The sequence below is a fragment of the Balaenoptera musculus genome, chromosome 10 (genome assembly GCF_009873245.2).
Source record: "Balaenoptera musculus isolate JJ_BM4_2016_0621 chromosome 10, mBalMus1.pri.v3, whole genome shotgun sequence".
NCBI lineage: Eukaryota > Metazoa > Chordata > Mammalia > Artiodactyla > Balaenopteridae > Balaenoptera > Balaenoptera musculus.
The window spans coordinates 104098592-104117652 of record NC_045794.1 but is presented as its reverse complement, the minus strand read 5'-3'; the positions used below and the strand labels follow the sequence as shown (position 1 = coordinate 104117652).

Genomic DNA, 19061 nt, shown 5'->3' with positions numbered 1-19061 from the left:
CTGCCCAGACCCAGGTGTGGCATCCAGGGCGGCTGCCCAGAGAAGCGAGAGCCCTCACCGTGAGGCCCTGAGGCACAGACAGGTGGGGTGGCCTTTGCCTGCACCCCCAGTGGTGCCACTGCACGGGGGCGGGTGGTGGCCCAGGCTCCACGTGCTTGTCTTTGGGTTTCAGTTCCTGAGAGCCCGGGACCGAGGCTCACAGGCCTCTCAGGGCAGCTGGTGGACGTCGCGTGCAGGGTGTGCGAGGCCTACCTGGGGCGGCTGGAGCACGGGGACATCGACCTCGCTGAAGACGCCGCCAAGGACCTCACGGAGGACGAGTGGCAGGACCTGACCCAGCAGTACTACACGCTCCTTCAGTAAGACGCCTGGTCGGCGCCCTCTGGGGCCTGCCCGAGGCTCGCGTTATCCAGAGGACGCCGGGTGGACTTTAGGGGTTGTCTGGGGACGTTGGCCCCTGGGACGTCTGGGGCGCCTGTCTGGGAGTTGGGGTGCCTTTTTGGGTGCCTGCCCAGGCCCCTGTTGGCTGATAAGAGGATGACACGGCCGGGCGAGCCTGTGGCACCTTGCGCACCCTGCGTGTCCTTTGCGTCATTTGGGGCCACAGCCGCCGTGGGCGTCCCCTTTGCGGCCAGGCTGCCTGGCTGACTCTGGGTGGTCGGGACTAGCGGGGCCATTGCTCGGCCCAGGCCTCCTGACTCCACGACCTTCAATTGCCCCTCACTCCCCGGGGGCCCTCTGCGGAGGGCTGCGACTTTTCACAGTGGCCGACGGCGCGGAGCTGGGGCAGAGGCGGGCCAGCACCCGCGCCGGGAGCAGCTCTCCGCCGAGGGAACAAGGCAGCAAAGCTGGAGCCCTTGTTTTGGAGGGTCTGCCTGCAGCCCACACGCACCATCCCAGGGTCGTTTCTGTTGTTCTACTCCTTTCCTTCTTTGGATCAAGTATCTTCTTTTTTATTGGATGTAAATACAGTAAAGGGCACGCCACGTGCTGATGGTATTTCTCCAGGTGGATGAAAGTCTGCATATGTGCTCACGGTGTAGCCACCGCCCAGATCAAGATAAAGGACATTCCCAGCCCCCCAGCCCCCCTGGTAACCCTTCCCAGGCAGGACCCCACCGAGGTCACAACTCCTCTGATTCCCACCACCTCCACCAATGTTGCTGTGGAATTTCATGTTCATGGAATCCTACAGGCCGGGCTGTCTCATCTGTGACTTCTGCTCGACACAAGACCTGTGAGATTTATCCAAGTTGGTGCAGAAGCTCATTCTTTTCTGTTGCTGTGCGGAATCCTGTCCTTTCAATAGACCACAGAGCCCTTACTCCTCCTGCTGTGGATGGGCAGGTGGGACACCGCCAGTTTTGAACAATTCCCAAAGTGGCTGTGCAGCTTCGTAAGCCAGCCGTGACACGTGTCCACGCGCCCCGCTCCCCGCGCCGTGGGCAGCCCTCGGCATTGTCACACTTTTTCATTTTCCCTTCTTCGTCGTCTCATTGTGGTCTTAGTTTGCGTTTCTCTGATGGCCGATGGTGATGAACATAGTTTCATATGCTTACTGGCCATTTGGCTATGTTCTCTCGTGAAGTGCTTATTCAAATCTTTTGATCATTAAAGAGAAAGAGGTTGGTTCTCTGTTTATAAAGTTGATTTCTAAGAGTTCTCTACATATTCGTCACCAAGTCCTTTGTTGGAGATGCACATTAAGCATACCTTCTCCCAGTGCATGACTTGTCTTTTTACCTTTCAGTGGAATCTCTTGATGAGGTCCACTGTTTTCATTTTTTCCCTATTATGGTAGGTCCTTTAGAGTCCTGGTTAAGAAACCTTTGACTATTCAAGGTCATGAAGATGTTCCCCTATGATTTCTTCTACATGTTTTACTGTATTTCCATTCACTTTTAGCTTTTCATGACTAATTAACCTTAACTCGTGTGTAAGATAAGAGATAAGGATCAAGGTTCTTTTTTTGTATACAGATATTCACTGTAAATAAAAAATAAACATGAATTTTGGCGGAACTTGCTTTCAGCCCTGATCAGCACTGATCTGTTTTGGTAACTGTTTCATGTACACTTGAATACAATGCATATCTGCATTGCTAGGTGGTGTGTTATTAAAAATGTCAATTAAGTCAAATTAGTTATTCAAATCTATATCCTTACTGATTATTTTGCCTGCTTGTTCTCTGAGATACTGAGAGAGCCTAGTTAAAATCTCCAACTGTATTTGAGGTATTAATAGACGTAAAGAGGGTATTTCATAAGAAAAGAATCCAATCAAAGGAATCAAAACAATCTGGACTTGGATGTAGTGAATACTGCATCAGAATATATAAAACAATCACAGAATTAAAAAGAGAAATAGAAATGCAACTGATTTTTGTGTGGTGACTTTGTATTCTGCTACTTTGCTGAATTCATTTATTAGCTGTTCAATTTTCGGGAAAAGTTTGAGAAGGACTTGTATTAGTTCTTCTTTAAATGTTTGGTAGATTTCACCAGTAAAGCCATCACGTCTAGGGCATTTCTTCGCTGGGAGAGTTTTGATTACTGATTCAAGCCCCTTAGTTGTTATAGGTCTATTCGTATTTTCTATGTCCTCATGATTTAGTCTTGGTAGGTTTTGTGTTTCTGGAAATTTGTGTATTTCATCTAAGTTATCCAGCTTGTTGGTGTACAACTGTCCATAGTACTCTCTTATAATCTTTTTTTATTTTTGTAAAATCAGTAGTAATGTCCCTAATATCATTTTTGATTTTAGTAATTTGAGTATTCTCTGTTTTTTCCTTAGTCCATCTAGCTAAAAGTTCACCTACTTTGTTGATCTTTTCAATGAACCAACTTTTGGTTTTATTAATTTTCTCTATTGTTTTTCTATTTTGATTAATTCTGCTCTAATCTTTATTATTTCCTTCCTCCTGCTAGCTTTGGGTTTAGTTTGTTCTTCTTTTTCTAATTTCTTAAGCTGTAAAGTTAGGTTATTGGTTTGAGATTTTTCTCATTTTTTAATGTAAGCCTTTATATCTCTACATTTTCCCCTTGGTACTGTTTTCACTACATCCCATAAGTTTTGACGTGTTGTGTTTTAATTTTCATTTATCTCTAAGTATTTTCTTTTTTCTTTAAAATTTATTTATTTTTGGCTGCACTGGGTCTTCGTTGCGGTGCGTGGGCTTCTCATTGCGGTGGCCTGTCTTGTCACGTAGCAGGGGCTCTAGGCACACGGGCTTCAGTAGTTGTGGATGCGGGCTCAGTAGTTGTGGCTCTCAGGCTCCAGAACGCAGGCTCAGTAATTGTGGCACACGGGCTTAGTTGCTTCGCGGCATGTGGGATCTTCCCAGACCAGGGCTTGAACCCATGTTCCCCTGCATTGGCAGGTGGATTCTTAACCACTGTGCCACCAGGGAAGTTCCTATCTCTAAGTATTTTCTGATTTCCCTTGTGGTGTCTACTTTTATCCATTGGTTGTTTAAGAAAGTGTTGTTGAATTTCCACAGATTTGTGAATTTTCCAGTTGTACTTCTGTCGTTGATTTCTAACTTCATCTTGTTGTGATCAGAGAGGATACTTTGTATGATATCTATCTTTTAGAACCTATTAAGAGTTAATTTGTGGCCTAACTTATGGTCTGTCTTGGAGAATGTCTCATGTGCACTTAAGAACGATGTGTATGTTGTTGTTGGGTGGAGTGTTCTGTATGTTTCTGTTAGATCTAGTTGATTTACTGTGTTAAGTCATCTATTTCCTTATCTTCCATCTTGCTCTTTTATTCATTATTGAGAGTGTGGGGTATTGAAGTCTCCAGTTATTGTAGAACTGTCTATTTCTCCCTTCAATTCTGTCAGTTTTTACTTCATGTATTTTGATGGTCTGTCATTAGATGCATAAATTTTTATAATTGTTATGTCTTCTTGCTGAAGAAGATATAACCTTTATTAATATATTATGTCCTTCTTTGTCTCTGGTAACCTGTTCGACTGCAAGTCTATTTTGTCTGATATTAGTATAGCCACATCTCCTCTCTTTAGTTACTGTTTGCATGGAATATCTTTTCCATCCTTTTACTTTCAGTCTATTTGTGTCTTTAGATCTAAAGTGAGTCTCTTCTAGACAGCATATGGTTGGATCATGTGTTTTTAATTCATTCTGCAGATCTGTGTCTTTTGATTGGAGAATTTAATCCACTTACATTAAAAATAATAACTGATAAGAAGGGACTTCTTTTTTTTTTCCAACTAAATTTTTTTTTTAATAAATTTATTTTATTTATTTTATTTTTGGCTGTGTTGGGTCTTTGTTGCTGTGTGGGCTTTCTCTAGTTGTGGTGAGCTGGAAACTCTGGAAATCAGATTCTTCTCCTTCTCCAGGGTTTGCTGTTTCATGTTATTGTTTCTGTTTATTGTTTTTGGTTTTTTGATTTCTGTAGTCTGTCTCTGTGCCTGAGGTGTAAATTTAAGGTCTTCTTAGGTCTTTTCTATGCCTTTCTCTGGGCATGCACAGTCACTTTCTAATTTTCCCTTTATATGCAGTTGTTTTTAAATGTCCTAGTCTTTTAATGTCTGGCTCTCCAAAAGGAAAGAAGAATAAAATGAAGGGGAGGGAAGGGTGCTGGCCCTGTAAATCCCCTGGAAGGCACTTCAGCTGGAGGGGGTGGGGTTTATAACACTGCGGGGGAGGTCCAGCAATAATGGCTGCCTGTCTTATTTGTCTGTACCTCTATCATCAGGAGGAACAATCAGTGATCAGAGCACAGATCCCCAATATCTGGAGGACAGGGTTCTTTTTTCCCTGCCCTGGCTCCTGCAAGCTATGTGCAAGCTGCTCCAGGACCCATGCACAGCTGCCTGCCACGGGGGTGGGGGATGGGGAGCTGCTACGGTGCTAAGAGCTGGTATTGACCAAAATTAACTTCAATTTACGGTCTAAGGCTTCCCTCAGAGGTTGCACACCTTTAGTAGACTCCAGAGTCCCAAAATAGTTACATCAGATTCTGCCAGTGCAATTGTTGTCTAGGTGGGGAGACAGATTCCTGGTGCTTCGTATTCTGCCATCTTCCCAGAATCCTCCCTTCTACACGTTTTAATTACATGTGAGGTATTTATTATTGCTTTAAATAGTCAGCAATTTTATGTTTTCCTACATATTAACCTTTTTAAGGGACCTTCATTCATTTCTGCAGTTTCATTACTATTTTCTTTCATCCTAAAAAACGTCTTTCAGTATTTCTTCTAGTGACAATCTGCTGGTTAAGAACTCTCTGATTATTTTGTCTGAAGAAGAAGTAGAATTTTACATTTTTTTTTTAAAGTTAAGCATTTTTTAAAATTAATTAATTAATTAATTATTTTTTTGGCTGCATTGGGTCTTCACTGCTGCGCAGGCTTTCTCTAGTTGCGGTGAGCAGGGGCTACTCTTTGTTGCGGTGCGTGGGCTTTTCATCGTGGTGGCTTCTCTTGTTTTGGAGCACGGGCTCTAGGTGTGTGGGCTTCAGTAGTTGTGGCACGTGGGGTCAGTAGTTGTGGCACACGGGCTTAGTTGCTCCACGCCATGTGGAATCTTCCCGGACCAGGACTTGAACCCGTGTCCCCTGCATTGGCAGGTGGATTCTTAACCACTGCACCACCAGAGAAGTCCTTACATTCATTTTTAAAAGATAGTTTCACTGGAATAAAATTCTAGCTTTGCAGAGGTTTTTGTTGCTTTTGCATTTTAAGATATTATTCTATCATCTTCTGGTTTTCATAACTTTTATTTACAAATCACCTGTAGTATTGTTTCTGTTCTTTGAAGGTAGTGTCTTTTTATCTGGGTGCTATAAGATCTTCTTTCTATCTTTGATTTTCAGCAGTTTTGTTATAATGCTTTTAGGAGCAGTTTTCTTTGTATTTATCCTGCTTTGGGTTTGTGGGGCTTATTTTGTCTGTTAGTTGGAGCTTCCCATCAAATTTGGAAAATTCTTGGCCATTATTTTTTCCGATATTGCCTCTGCCCCATTCTTTCTCTAACTTCTGTCTGGGATTCCAATTACACATATGTTAGACTGTGTCTCACATGTCTCTTACACTGGTCTCATCTCTCATCATCATCATGACAGTCTTTCTAATATCTTTGAGTCTAACTCTAAAGTATGTATTCTCTTCCACTGACCTTGCTATCTTTTACCTTAGTAATAGTACTGTACACTTTTAATTACTGTATATTTATGATTTAATTCATGGTAGAAATAGTCCATTCTCTTTACTCCCTTTTCCAGAAATTTTCTATTTATTCTCACGTATGAATTCTCCTAGGTTCATTGCCCTGGTAACTAGTGCAGTTTATCATCTTTTCATGTTTATTAGCCATGTGGATATGCTCTTTTGTGAATTCACTATTCAAGTTTCTTGCCCATCCTTCTACTGTCTCCCATTCTATGGATTTTTTTCATTCTCTTAAAGATGTGTTTTAATAGAGTGAAAATCTTTAGTCATCATAGAGTCCAATTATCTTAGTTTCTCTTCATGATTGATGTTTTATAATACTATTCAAAAATTCCTTGCTGTTTCCAAGTCATGAATTTATACTCCTATGTTTTCTTCTAAAATATTCATTATTTTACCTTTCCTATATTTTTACACATGCCCGTTTGGAGTTGATTTTCGTGTATGGTGTTAGGTAGGTATCCAGATGTATTCTTCCATATGAATATTGGAAATGACTTATAAGTTATTGAAAAGTATTTCTTTTCCCACTGTATGGCCTTGTCATAAATCAGAGTAGCATTAATGTAATTGAAATGGAACTAACCCCTTGATCAGCAAACAGTCCGGCCTGTTCACAGCAGGACAATCTTTGCCACCATAAACCTTCGTAATCATACAGGAGGAATCCAATTTTTTCCACTTCTTCCAGTTCAACTTTTAAAATACATTTATTGAGTTATAATTTGAATGCCATAGACTCCATTAATTGTAAACGTACAATTCAATGATTTTTAGTAAATTCACAAAGTTGTATAAAACTACAATCCAGTATTAGGACATGTCCATCACCCCATAAAATTCCCTTGTTCCCATCTTCAGTCACTCTTTGTTCACAACCCCAGTCCTTTCCAGCCACTAATCTTTTTCTGTCTCTATGGGTTGTATTTTCTGGTTTTTAATAATACTGAGTCTTGTAATCCATAGATATAGAATGTTTCTCCACTTGTTTAGGACTTTTAAAATGTGTATCAACAATGTTTTATAGTTTTCAGAGTTCAAAATTTATACTTCTCTTGCTAAATTTATTCCTGTATGTTTTATTATTTTTAATACTATTATGAATGGAATTAATTTCTTAATTTTAATTTTAGGATTTTTGTTGGTAGCGTATAGAAATGCAATTGATTTTTGTATATTGATCTTGTAACTGTGATTTTGCTGAACTCATTTATTAGTTCTAATAGTTTGCAGTGTGTGTGTGTGTGTGTGTGTGTTCCTTAGAATTTTCTACATACAGGATATGTCACTGTAGAAAACAATTTTATTTCTTCATTTCCAGTCTTGAGTTCCAGGAACTCAAGATTGGTCTAACATTCAAAAGTTGATCAGTGGCATATTCTTCAACCTTAAAAGGAAGGAAGTTCTATCAAATGCTACAACGTGGATGGACCTTGAGAACATTATAATGCGTGAAATAAGCCAGACACAAAAAGATAAATAATGTATGATTCCACTCATATGAGGTACTCAGAGTCATCAAAATTACAGAGACAGAAAGTAGAATGGTGGTTGCCAGGGGCGAGGAGTTAATGGGTACAGAGTTTCAGTTTACAAGATGATGGTGGTGATGTTTGCACAACGTGAGTGTACTTAATGCCACTAAACTGTACACTTAAAAATATTTAAGGTAGTAAATTTAATGTTATATGTATTTTACCACAATAACATTTTTGGAAAAAAAAGTAAATTGGTAAATTTCATCATGTTTACAGAATAAAGAAGAAAAACTGTATGAGCATCTCAATAGATGCAAAACACTGATGGAATTCAATGTGTCCATGTTAAGTTTTGTTGTTGTTTTTAGCAAACTAGGAAAAGAAAGAAACCTCCTTAATTTGATAAAGTTTATCTACAAAAATCCTAAAGCTAATATATTTCTTAACGGTTATGAACTGAAAGTGTTCCCCTAGAAATCAGAATGAAACAAAAATTCCCACTATCATGACGTCTAGTCAGTACTGACTGAACAATCTGTTGAGTTTAATAGTACAAGAAAAAGAAAGAAAAGGCATAAAATCAGAAAGGAAGACATAAAACTCTTTACTTACTGATGACCTAATTGTGCACATAAAAAATTTTAACAATCATAAAGAAAGTATCATAATTAAGTCAGTTTAGCAAGGTCACTAGGTAACAGGTCAATATACAAAAGTCCACTGTATTTCTGTGTACTGTAACAATCATAACATGAAATTTTAAAAATGAAATTTATAATAACATCAAAACCCTACAAATATCCAGAAAAAATATAACAAAATACAAGGAAAACCCTAAACTGAAAATTATAAAATTATACAGAGAAATTAAAGACCCAATAAGTATGCGTGTGTGTTGTGTGTGTATGTGTGTGTGTATAAAATCACATTCATGAATTAGAAGATTCAGTGGTATAGAGATGTTTGTTTTTCCCAAGCTAATCTATAGATTCATTGTAATCCCCATCAAAATCCACGCAGGGATTTTTTTTGGTGGTGGGGGATGGGAGGAGCTGACAAACTGATTCTGAAATTTATTTGGAAATATAAATGATTTACGAAAAACCAAGACAACCTTGATCAAGAAAAATGAAATTAGAGGACTTATGCTCCATATTTGAAGACAAACTGTAAATCTACAATAATTAAGACAGTGTGGTTTGGGGATAAGGTAGGTAAATAGGCCAATGTCACTGGAGAGTCTAGACATAGCTCCTCACATGTCTGAGCACTTATGATCAAGGTGCCACTGCAGTTCAGTGAGGAAGGGTTAGTCTCTCCACTAAATGGTGCTTGAGCAATTAGTATCCTTATAAAAAGAAAGTGTACCTTGAATCCTGACTCACAAATACACAATAATTAATGTGAGATGTGGCATGTGATATGTGAAAGTTTAAAAAATAATAAAACATTGGAGTGTATCTTCATGACGACAAGGAAGGCAAAGATGTCTTAAATAGTTCTCTAAAAGCACTAATCATAATTTAAAAGTTGATAAATTGTACTTTATTGACATTAAGAACTCTGTTTATCAAAAAACACTACAAAGAGAATGAAAAGACAGGCCACAAACTGGAGGAACATATTTACAGCACGTATATCCAACAGAGGTCTCGGATCTAGGATCTTTAAAGAACGCCCATAAATCAGTAAGAGAAATAATCCCATTGGAAATGTCACATAAGAAGACAGCAAATGGCCAATCAGCACATGAAGAGACACTAAGCATCACTGAATTCATAATTCAAGGGTGAATTAAAACCACAGAGACGCCACTGCACACCCACAAGAACGGCTGAAAGGTCAGCCGAGATGTGGAGCGGCTGGAGCCTTAATCTGCTGTTGGGGTGGGGGGGGCGGGGGTGTCTGGAAATCGGTGCAGCCTGTCTAGAAAAGCCTCAGGCGTTTTGTATAAATTGAGGCATCTACATACCCTATGACCCAGCTCTGCCGTGCTTGGGGCGTTTGTCCAAGAGAAATGAAAACACATCTGCAGAGGGTCTTCATTCATAATCTGGAAACCACCAACGGTGTGAAGAACTTGCCGCTGATGCCTGCAACGCCACACGTGGCTCTCAACGTCGTTCTGTTGACTGAACGAGCCACTGGTGTGAAGTTCAGTGCCAGGAGGCGTCCACACAGGGGTGGGGAGAACAGGTCAGAGGCAGAGGGGTCTGGCCGACGTGGTCTCCAGGGCAACATTTTGAGGGGTTGGCAGTGTTTGCATCTGGACCCGGGTGGCACCTGCATGAGAGTACCTGTGCGAGAATGGTCAGCTCCCCAGCAGGGCTGTGCCCTTGGCTTGAAGTCCCAGGTGTAACCAGGGGTGGCAGCAGCAGACCCCACAAGGGCCGCTGTGGCACCTTCCAAGCTAGGGAGCTTGTTAGGGAACCAGAGGGCGGTTAGCTCGGTCTGTCCCCGTTCCTTCCTTGTTGAGGCGCCCGGGGTCCCCACGCGGGGTGTGCGTGTCGTCGGACCAGAAGGGCAGGTGCTGTGTCCCTTTCTTTCTTATCATCAGCATCTGGGGGGAGAGTGCTTGTTCTCTGGCGATTATGGGGGTGTCTGGGACTGGGAGCTTGGCCAGGCCTCCACCTTAGGCTGGGGTCCCGCCTCCTCCCTTCCGTCCTCTGCCCTCAGGGGGAAGCGACAGTTTTCCTATTGTGATGCACAAACTCACAGGGGACTCCATCCTGCCCGGTTGCCGCTGCGAGGGGCTGAGGCCTCGTTCCGAGCCCCAGGGCTTGGGCGCCCTGGGGAGACCGTGGGGACCCTTCCCAGAGGGAAGATCAACCCCTGTCTTCTTTCTGAGCGCAAGTGGAGATTGCGTTTGCTGGTCTCCTGGGCAGCTCTGCCCCTGGCCATCAGGCTGGGCTCTCGGGGACCTGCCTCATTTTGCATGGCATCCGGGCCGGTCTCTGCTGCCGGACGGGAGGGTTACAGACAGCTCGGGACTCACACCTGCTTCCGCCAGGTCCTGTCTTCTCCCTGGGGTCAGGTAGAGCGTGTGCACCACCAAGGTGGTCCAGGGGGCTCCGGGGGCTCCCCTTCTGTGTGTCCTGTTAGAACCAGGGGGCGAGGCCCCGTCTGACCCGTCACCCACGTTCCCTGCACCAAAGGGGGCTCCTGCTTTCTCACGCCCCAAACTCGGCTCCTCGGTATGGGGGCCTCTCCCCCACCATCGGGGACCCCACTCATCGCTTCTCCCTCCCTGTTGCCCCCCCTTCCCAGCAGGGTGGGCACAACACTGTGCACAGACGTCCGTGTCCCAGAAAGCTTCTTCCCCACGCCAGGGCCATCCCCGCAGGTGGTGGCAGGTGGCCTCGGAGCCCCGCGCAGTGTCCTCTGCTGCAGTCCCCCCTCGCGTGGGGTTGCGATGCGGCCCGGGGGTGGGTTTCCTGGTCCCAGGCTTCAGGGACGCACCAGCAACCGAGCTCTGAACCCGTCCAGACAGCTATGCCGTCTGCCTGCCTTATTCCCTTAAGTTATGGTGGCTTCCTGGGGTGGCCCCATGGCCAATCTGGCAGTCAAGCCCACGGGACACTAAACTGGCATCCAGCCTGCGTGAGCTGCAGGACCCTGGGTGCTGCTGGCGTGGGCAGCTCGGCTTTCCCACACGGGCCTGCAAGGGCCACCCTGACGTGGGTCCGGCACAAGGACCCTGGCCTTCATCTCCCGGTACCTTTTCTGGGCCCAGGCACAGCGCCCCGGGGTGTCCTCAAATCGGGGGTCCCCACGACCCTACAGGCCACGTTCCCGGGCACCCGTCGGGCGGGCAGCAGGATGCTCTGCGCCTGCCCCTCGCCCTTTCCTCGGGCGGCCACTTGCTGGCACCTGGGCACCGCCCTCGGAGCCTCACGGGCTTTCTGGATCTTGCTTTGTAGCGGCGAGGCGTTCATCTCCAATTCAAGAAACTACTTTTCGCAGTGCCAAGCTCTGCTGAACAAAATCACCTCTGTGAACCCTCAGACGGAGATCGACGGGCTTCGGAACATCTGGATCGTAAAGCCCGCGGCCAAGTCCCGGGGCCGAGGTAAGTCCCGAGCTGGGCGCCCTGCGGGGACAGCTAGCCGTGGCGGCGGGGGCGGGGCTGGGCGCCAGGCTCCCTGGGGGGCTCAGGACTCGCGGGTCCCGGGTAGCGGGCGTCCCAGTGACCCTGGTCTTCATGGCTGCTGTTCCAAGTTTTGCTAAGTAATTAGGATTAATTAGGAAGTTCCATCTCTAGTCCTCAGTTAGACTGTCTGTAGTTTTCTTTTTCGTATTTGCTCGCTCGCCAGCTGCTGCAATGGAATGAGGACTCCGCATCCAGCAGCAGTGGGGGCCTGGGCCCAGGGTGGTTATAAAACCCCCAGAGGCACTGGCCTCTTGCAGGCACATCCTGAGTGCCCTGTGAGCTCTGTCCCTGGTGACCCCGGCTCAGGTTTTCTACTTCTCCTTGCATCACGGCTGTGACCGTGCCCTCTTCTTTATTCCTAATGGTGAATACTGTGGGTTCTTCATTTAAAAAGAGAATTTCAAGGTGATTTTCCAATCTTATGAGTGTTTCCAAAGAACCAACTTTTGGTTGCATTTTTTCAATTTTCCTGTGAGGGATTGTTCCCTCTTGGTGCTGACTTAAATGCTAAGCTTATTTATTCCCAAACATCCTTGTGCAACCGTAGACGCTTTCAGGCTATGGAAATGTCCTCCTAATACAGCCATCCCTGCATCCTCTTGTTTATTTATATGATGTTCTCTTTTCCCTGAGTATCTAAATAGACCTTACCTTTTGTTTGCATATTCTATTTGCCCCTTGAGTTATTTGAGGGGTTTTATTGTTGCTGTAAATTCATAAGTGGTTACTTTTTATGTGATTTTTTAAAAAGCTTTATTAATTTGTGACATTCCTGCATTCGGTCCTGGATATCCTGCATTCAGGATGTCCTGAAACATTCTCTTTCCTGAGCTTCTGCCTGCTCTCAGCAAGCACCCTCCCGGGCAGGGCCAGTGTCCCTCCCTGGGCTCTCTCCTGAGCCCAGACCTTCCACCCACTGCCGACACTGCATCCCCGGGGACGCTCCACAGACACCTCAAACCCACCTGTTCAAAACCGAGTGCACGCCTTTGTGCCTGGTCACTGGCTGTACTCCCACCGCCTGACCCCCAACCCAGTGCCCCCGTCTGCTCTTGGCCCAGGGGTTTGCAGCTTCGTCCTGGACTTTGGTCTCAAGATGGCAAGGTCTCCACTTGTTGTAACTGAAGAGCGGGGCCCTGTGTTTTGTGAGGAAAGCTCCCTCGTGCCCCGTGCTGTCACTGCCCCTGGGCCTCGCAAGTGGCACCCCGCCCCCCTGTGCCGGCCAGGAGAGCCAGACTGCCCCGCATCTCGGCCTCTCCTGACGCTTGTCCATCACAGGTTGGCAGGGAGGATGGCAAGTCCCCCCACCATCTTGTGACACAGTTCAGGCTTCTGGGGTGTCACGGCAGAGAAAGAGAGGGCTGGGGGAGGGTCTGTCGGTGACATTAAATGCTGCAGCCCAGGGAAATGCACGTCACTTTGGCTCAGATGTCACTGGTCACCACCAGTCACACGGCTTAACTTTGGGGCATGCAAACCCTCCTGCAAAGTGGAGGGGTGCAGACGTGGGGGAAGAGTCGCGCACCCCAACCCCGCCCTGTTCACCCCCACTTGTCCAGTCGCCCTGGGTGTGAGGCCTCACCAGCCCTTGGAGCCCATGGGGCCGCCCATCACGCCGCCTGCTGGTTTCCTGAGGCTGCAGAGCCCGACCTGCTTCCCTGCCCCCCCCGTACCCCCCCCCCGTACCCGGGCCAGTGCTCAGCTCTCTGGCTGCCTCTTCACGGCGCCTCTGTCCCCATCCCCGACCTTCCCCGTTCTCAGTCCTCTCGGGAGCCCCGCGGTCGGCCTTGTGGTGGGCGAGCCTGGAGGGCTGCCCTGGCTGTGGCCTCGACCCCGAGGGCAGAGCTTTTCCCGCGCAGCCCCCCAGCGCCGGACGGCAGGCGTTGCTCTGGGGCTGGGGGCTGAGCGGTGGCCTCTTGCAGACATAGTGTGCACGAACCACGTGGAGGAGATCCTGGAGCTGGTGGCTACAGACCAAGCCCCCGCCAAGCACCACAAGTGGGTAGTGCAGAAGTACATCGAGACGCCGCTGCTCGTCTACGACACCAAGTTTGACATCCGGCAGTGGTTCCTGGTCACCGACTGGAATCCGCTGACCATCTGGTTCTACAAGGAGAGCTACCTGCGCTTTTCGACGCAGCGCTTCTCCCTCCACAATCTGGACAGGTCAGCGGGGGTCAGCTAGGTGCCATCGAGGGTGGGCTCCCACCAGCACCTGGGGTGCGAGGCAGGTCCCGCGTGCCCGGCGGGGTGCTGTGTCGTGCTCGGGCCTGGGGAGGCTACTCGACCTCCCTCTGCGAGGGGCGGGCCCAGGCCCCCTGCCCGTCAGAGCCAGTGCCTTGCGCCCCCGTGGGGTGTGCATCTTCTCCAGAAAATCCTAAAAGCGCCGTCTGCCGTGTGCTCGTGGGCACCAGGCACCCTCCGCGGGGGAGGCTGAGTGGCCGGCCGTGCCCCTCCGCTGACCACACGGGCCGGGCTCGGGGTGCAGCTCTGCTCGCTCTCTCGGTCCCCTCAGCATGTGGAGGGAGGGGACAGGTAGGGCTCCTTTGGGAGCCTCCTGGGGACCAGCCCCTCAAATCCTGCAGTAGACCCTGCACGGCCTTCGCTTTGTGAGCCCCCAGAGCCGTGGGGTGGGGATCCTGCAGGCGGGGAAGCTGCTGGAGTGTCTGGGGAGGTGGGAGGGCGGCTCCCCGACGAGGCAGACTGTGGGACGTGAGGGTGGCCTGAGGGGTCCTCTGAGGATGACCCCAGCCGCGCGGGGTTAGGAGGGGCCAAGACGATGCGAGCAGTACCCGATACAGGGTGCAGGGGGTGCCAGGCAGCAGCTCAGACCTGCAGGAGTGGGTGCTGTGGGGTGGGTGAACCCAGGCCCACCAGGGTCCCAGAGCGGGCAGGCCGGGTGTGTGTCAGGACGATAGCCCACCAGCAAAGTCTTGGGAACGTGCCATTCTCTTGAGAGAATAGCTGCCACCTCTCTTTCCAAATGGAGGGCTTCCGTGGCTCTGCTTTGTGACCACACGCGGGGTGCCCGGCTGGGTGCCTAGGCAGCTTGGTGGGGGCTACAGGGGAGCCCGTCAGTATCACGAGGACTGAAGGTTGCTCAACAGAGACCTTGAGGGGGTTCACTGTGCTCAAGCTGGGGGCTGTGACCACACCTGGGGTCACACCTGGCAGGTGACACCTGGAGTCACACCTGGCAGGAGCAGGCAGCTGGGACAAGTGGTCCTGGCCGGCAGCTCAAGGAGCACATTTGTCCCCACCAAGCCAGGAGGGCCTGGAGGAGGGGTCCTGGGCTGACTGGGCAGTGAGAAGCCCATGGAGCCCCTTCCAGCCTGCCCGGCCCTGCCAAGCTGTGAGCTGTGTGCCTGGCAGGTCTCTTACCCTCTCTGAGCCATTTCTCCATCCGGGACCATAACCCTCTCCCCAGGCTGACAGGAGATTCTCTGAAATTGTTTCTGAACCGTGTCAGCTCCCAGCACTGTTTTCAGCTTCCAAAACTCTTCCGTGTGCCTGTATCTTGTTTCTTGTATCTGTCTTACGGGAGTACAGCTACCTCATGGTCACAGGGGCGGTATCACCACCCAGAACAAGATGGCAAATCCCCAGGCCCACGGACACGTTTAAATGAAAATGACTTTGAACAAGACCCATGTATTTTATAATCTCCTAGTAGATTCTATTCAATTTAAATCCTGTTTAGAACAATGCCAGAGTATAAACGAATTAATTGTAAATTTCACTTAGCGAATCCTTCTCGCCTTGGGGGGCTCCGGCTCTCCTCCAGGGACAGGTGGGGAAACAGGCTCAGAGGGTGGTACTTGCTGGAGGCCCCTAGTTGGTGGCCCCGGGCTGGCTGGCTTCTGCCCTGCCCTCCCCTCCCCACCCCATGGTGGTCCCAGGCCGGATGGGAGGGCCGTCCTGAGGTTGCCTAGGAGGATAGGGAACCGGTCAGAACCTCTCCTGTTGCGGCGGTGGTGCGCCGGGGTCAGGGCCCGCGGGGGCAGGGTCTCGGGGGCGGAGCCTCGGGGCGGGGTCTGGGCGGGGCCTCAGGGTGGGGTCCCGGGGCGCCCGCTGGGAGGAGAGAAGCCTGCGCGCCCGCCCCCGACCCTGACGGCGGCCTTGCCTCGCAGCGCCATCCACCTGTGCAACAACTCCATCCAGAAGCACCTGAAGAACGACAAGGACCGGAGCCCCCTGCTGCCGGGTCACAACATGTGGACCAGCACCCGGTTCCAGGAGTACCTGCAGAAGAGGGGCCGCGGGGCCGTGTGGGGCAGCGTCATCTACCCGTCCATGAAGAGGGCCATCACCAACACCATGAAGGTGGCCCAGGACCACGTAGACCCGCGGAAGAACAGCTTCGAGCTGTACGGCGCCGACTTCATCCTCGGGCGCGACTTCAAGCCCTGGCTGATCGAGATCAACTCTAGCCCCGCCATGCACGCGTCCACGCCGGTCACGGCCCAGCTCTGCGCGCAGGTGCAGGAGGACACCATCAAGGTGGTGGTGGACCGCAAGGTCGACCGAAACTGCGACGTCGGCAACTTCGAGCTGCTGTGGAGACAGGTGAGGGGGCGGGGCGTCCCTCTCCCGCCGGCCACCTCGGGGTGGCCCCCTCCCCACGCCCCGGGGGGGTCTCACCCAGCTGGCCTTTGCCGTCCAGCTTTCCAGTCTCTCCTCCCCAGCCAACCCCAACTCTGTGGCCACCAGGCAGGGGGCCCTCTGGCTGGGCTGGCGGGATGTCCGTGGCCTCCAAGCCCCTCTAGGCTGTTCCTTTTCCGACCTGCAGTGTCCTCCGTCCTCCTGGGGTGAAGATCCAGCCTTCCTTCAGGGGTCTTTCCGGGGGCCTGCTCCCCCAGGAGCCCTCCTGCAGGCCAGGCAGCAAAACCCTGCAACCTGGGCCCCCTGGAGGGGGGACCCAGTGGGCAGCCCAGCCATCGGGAAGTGTGGCCGGGGCTTCTCCCTGAGGCCTTACACCTGACCGGCAGGCCAGGAAAGGGCCAGCCAGCACCCCTCACCTCATCCTTCCCTCCCCAGCCTGCAGTGGAGCTGCCCCCCTTCCCGGGGTCCGACCTCTTTGTGGAAGGGGTGGGCGTGGGGAAAGCCAAGAAGCAGATGCCGCCCATCTCCAACTTTGACTTTGCATCTCCACTCTTGGACGTTCATCCACTAAGAGAGAGGTGCCCCTCGGCCATGCCAGGCCTGGCTCCGGGACCCCCACGAATGGCTCTCCAGCAAGACTTGAAACTGAAAGACGAAAAGGTACTTCCTTGCACCTTGCCTGTGCCCTTAAAGAGGCTGGCGGAGAGAAGTGCTAAAGTAAAGCGCGGCCACAGGGAGTCTGGCGGGAAGATAGAGCCCCCCACCTGTACCTTTCAGCGCCTAGACGATAAGGCCCTGAGCTCTGCTCTTGCCAAGGCCGAATCAGACGAACACTTGGATCCAAACTTATTAAATGTGCACCCGCTGCCGTCCCTTCTTCCGAGCGTGAAGACAGCGGAGAGCGCTCAGTTTCAGCCGCCCAGACCGTCAGGTGACAGCGCCGTGCTTGTGCCCGTCTGAGCCCCGGGTCTGCTTGGGGCTACCTGCTCTGCGTCCTCTAGGGCGGGGCGGGGCCTCTCGTCCAGGCACCGGCCTGAGCTCAGAGCAGGGTTCAGGGCGCCCTGGCCCCATCCTGGTCCCGGCCAGTTGTCGGGATAGTGGGGGGCCCGCTGAGCGCCGGGTCCCCTGCACAGGACCAGGTGGGTGACAGCCTTCGTGTCTCTCCCCTGTGGGGTGTGGCGCCAATGGGGCGTTGAGTCTGAGATCTGCATAGGCGCCAGGTGCCGCAGACGGGAGGGGGCCGGCAATCACCGGGCCCTTGCGCTGTTTTCTGAAGCTTCTGGTGGAGCGGGCCACGCGAGGCCCGGGAGCCTGGCCTGGGCTTGGCCTCCGAACACAGGCAGGCAGGTATGGAGCAACCCCGCGTCTCTAGGGGTGGCCCGGCTGTGTCTGCACCCCAGTGCCGTCTCCAGTGGTCTGGCACCCAGCAGTGGCCAAGAGAGTGACACCAGCCAGGGCCACGCCCCCACCTGCTCTGCCCCAGGTGCACCTGTCTCCCTGAACTCGCCAGAACACCTGCACCTGCTGTGCCCACCACCCCCCTGGGTTCTCAGTGTGTCTGTCTGTCTGTCTGTCTCTCTCCCTGGCACTAACAGCCTCTTTGCCTGTCTGTCTGTGTCCCCATGGATTGTAAGCTCTCAGGGGCTGGGCTCTTGGTGCACCCCTGCACCTGGGGCCATGCCTGGCACATAGCAGATGCTCAGTACATGTCTGTCGCATCAGCACGTGTGTGGACCGCCCCCCAGAGTTGCCAGCTCCGGGCACGGTGAGCGTGCGCTTTCAGAGCTGGCAGGGCGCTTGGAGGCCACCTTCAGTCCGGCCCGCCATCCTCACCCCATGTCCAGTCTGGCACCAAGGTCTGTCAGCCCTACTGCTTAGCAGCTTGCCTCTCCATGGGGGCAATTTCCAGGTTTTTTCTGTAATGCACCGTGCAGCTTCCCCCAGGCATCTTCCTAGGAGTGAGTGTCAACAGGGCGCACACAGCTTCTACCTAAGTAGGTGTATTAGCTGCTGTAACAGAGTACTGCAAACTTGGTGGCTTAAACCACAGACATTTTCTCTGAAGGCCACAAGTCCAAAACCAAGGTGTTGGCAGGGCTGAGCTCTCAGAGCCTGTAGGGAAGAAACTTCCTGTCTCTTCCAGCTTCTGGCAGCCGCTGGCAGTCCTCGGTGTTCCTTGGCTTACAGACGAGTCACTCCAATCTCTGCCTGCTTCACACGGTGTTCCTCCAGTGTGTCACTGTGTCCAAATTTCCCTCTTAAAAGGACACCAGTTGTTGGATTGGGTCCCACCCTCCTCTAGTAAGGTGACCTCACCTTACCTTGATTACATCTGCAAATAAGGTCACATTCACAGATTCCAAGTGGACATGAACTTGGCGGTGGCGGGGGGTGGGGTATTAAACCTGGTGCACTGGGCACTGCAAGCGTGGCCAGAGGGACTGCACTTTGACCGTGGTCACACTGTGGCTGCACTGTGGCCATTGCTCTCATTGGTGCCAATACTTGGCGTTGACAGGGCATCTTGTTTGCCTCTGGAGGGAGTGATGGCGCTCGTTTGCATTTTCCTATTTACTAATAAAATGGCCTATTTTCGGACATGCGTTGGCCAATTAGGTCTCCTGTCCTG

The 19061-nt window shown here is 50.5% G+C and overlaps 1 protein-coding gene across 1 annotated transcript in view; it reads left to right on the top strand.

Moving 5' to 3' along the window:
- The window catches only part of TTLL8 (tubulin tyrosine ligase like 8), a 58384-nt gene that overhangs the window by 23602 nt on the left and 15721 nt on the right, over positions 1-19061 (top strand). The window contains exons 8-12 of the mRNA XM_036867495.1: positions 173-359; positions 11601-11749; positions 13753-13996; positions 15961-16396; positions 16868-17380. Of these exons, the coding sequence (XP_036723390.1) occupies positions 173-359; positions 11601-11749; positions 13753-13996; positions 15961-16396; positions 16868-17380 (1529 nt within the window). The remainder of the gene's footprint in view (positions 1-172; positions 360-11600; positions 11750-13752; positions 13997-15960; positions 16397-16867; positions 17381-19061) is intronic.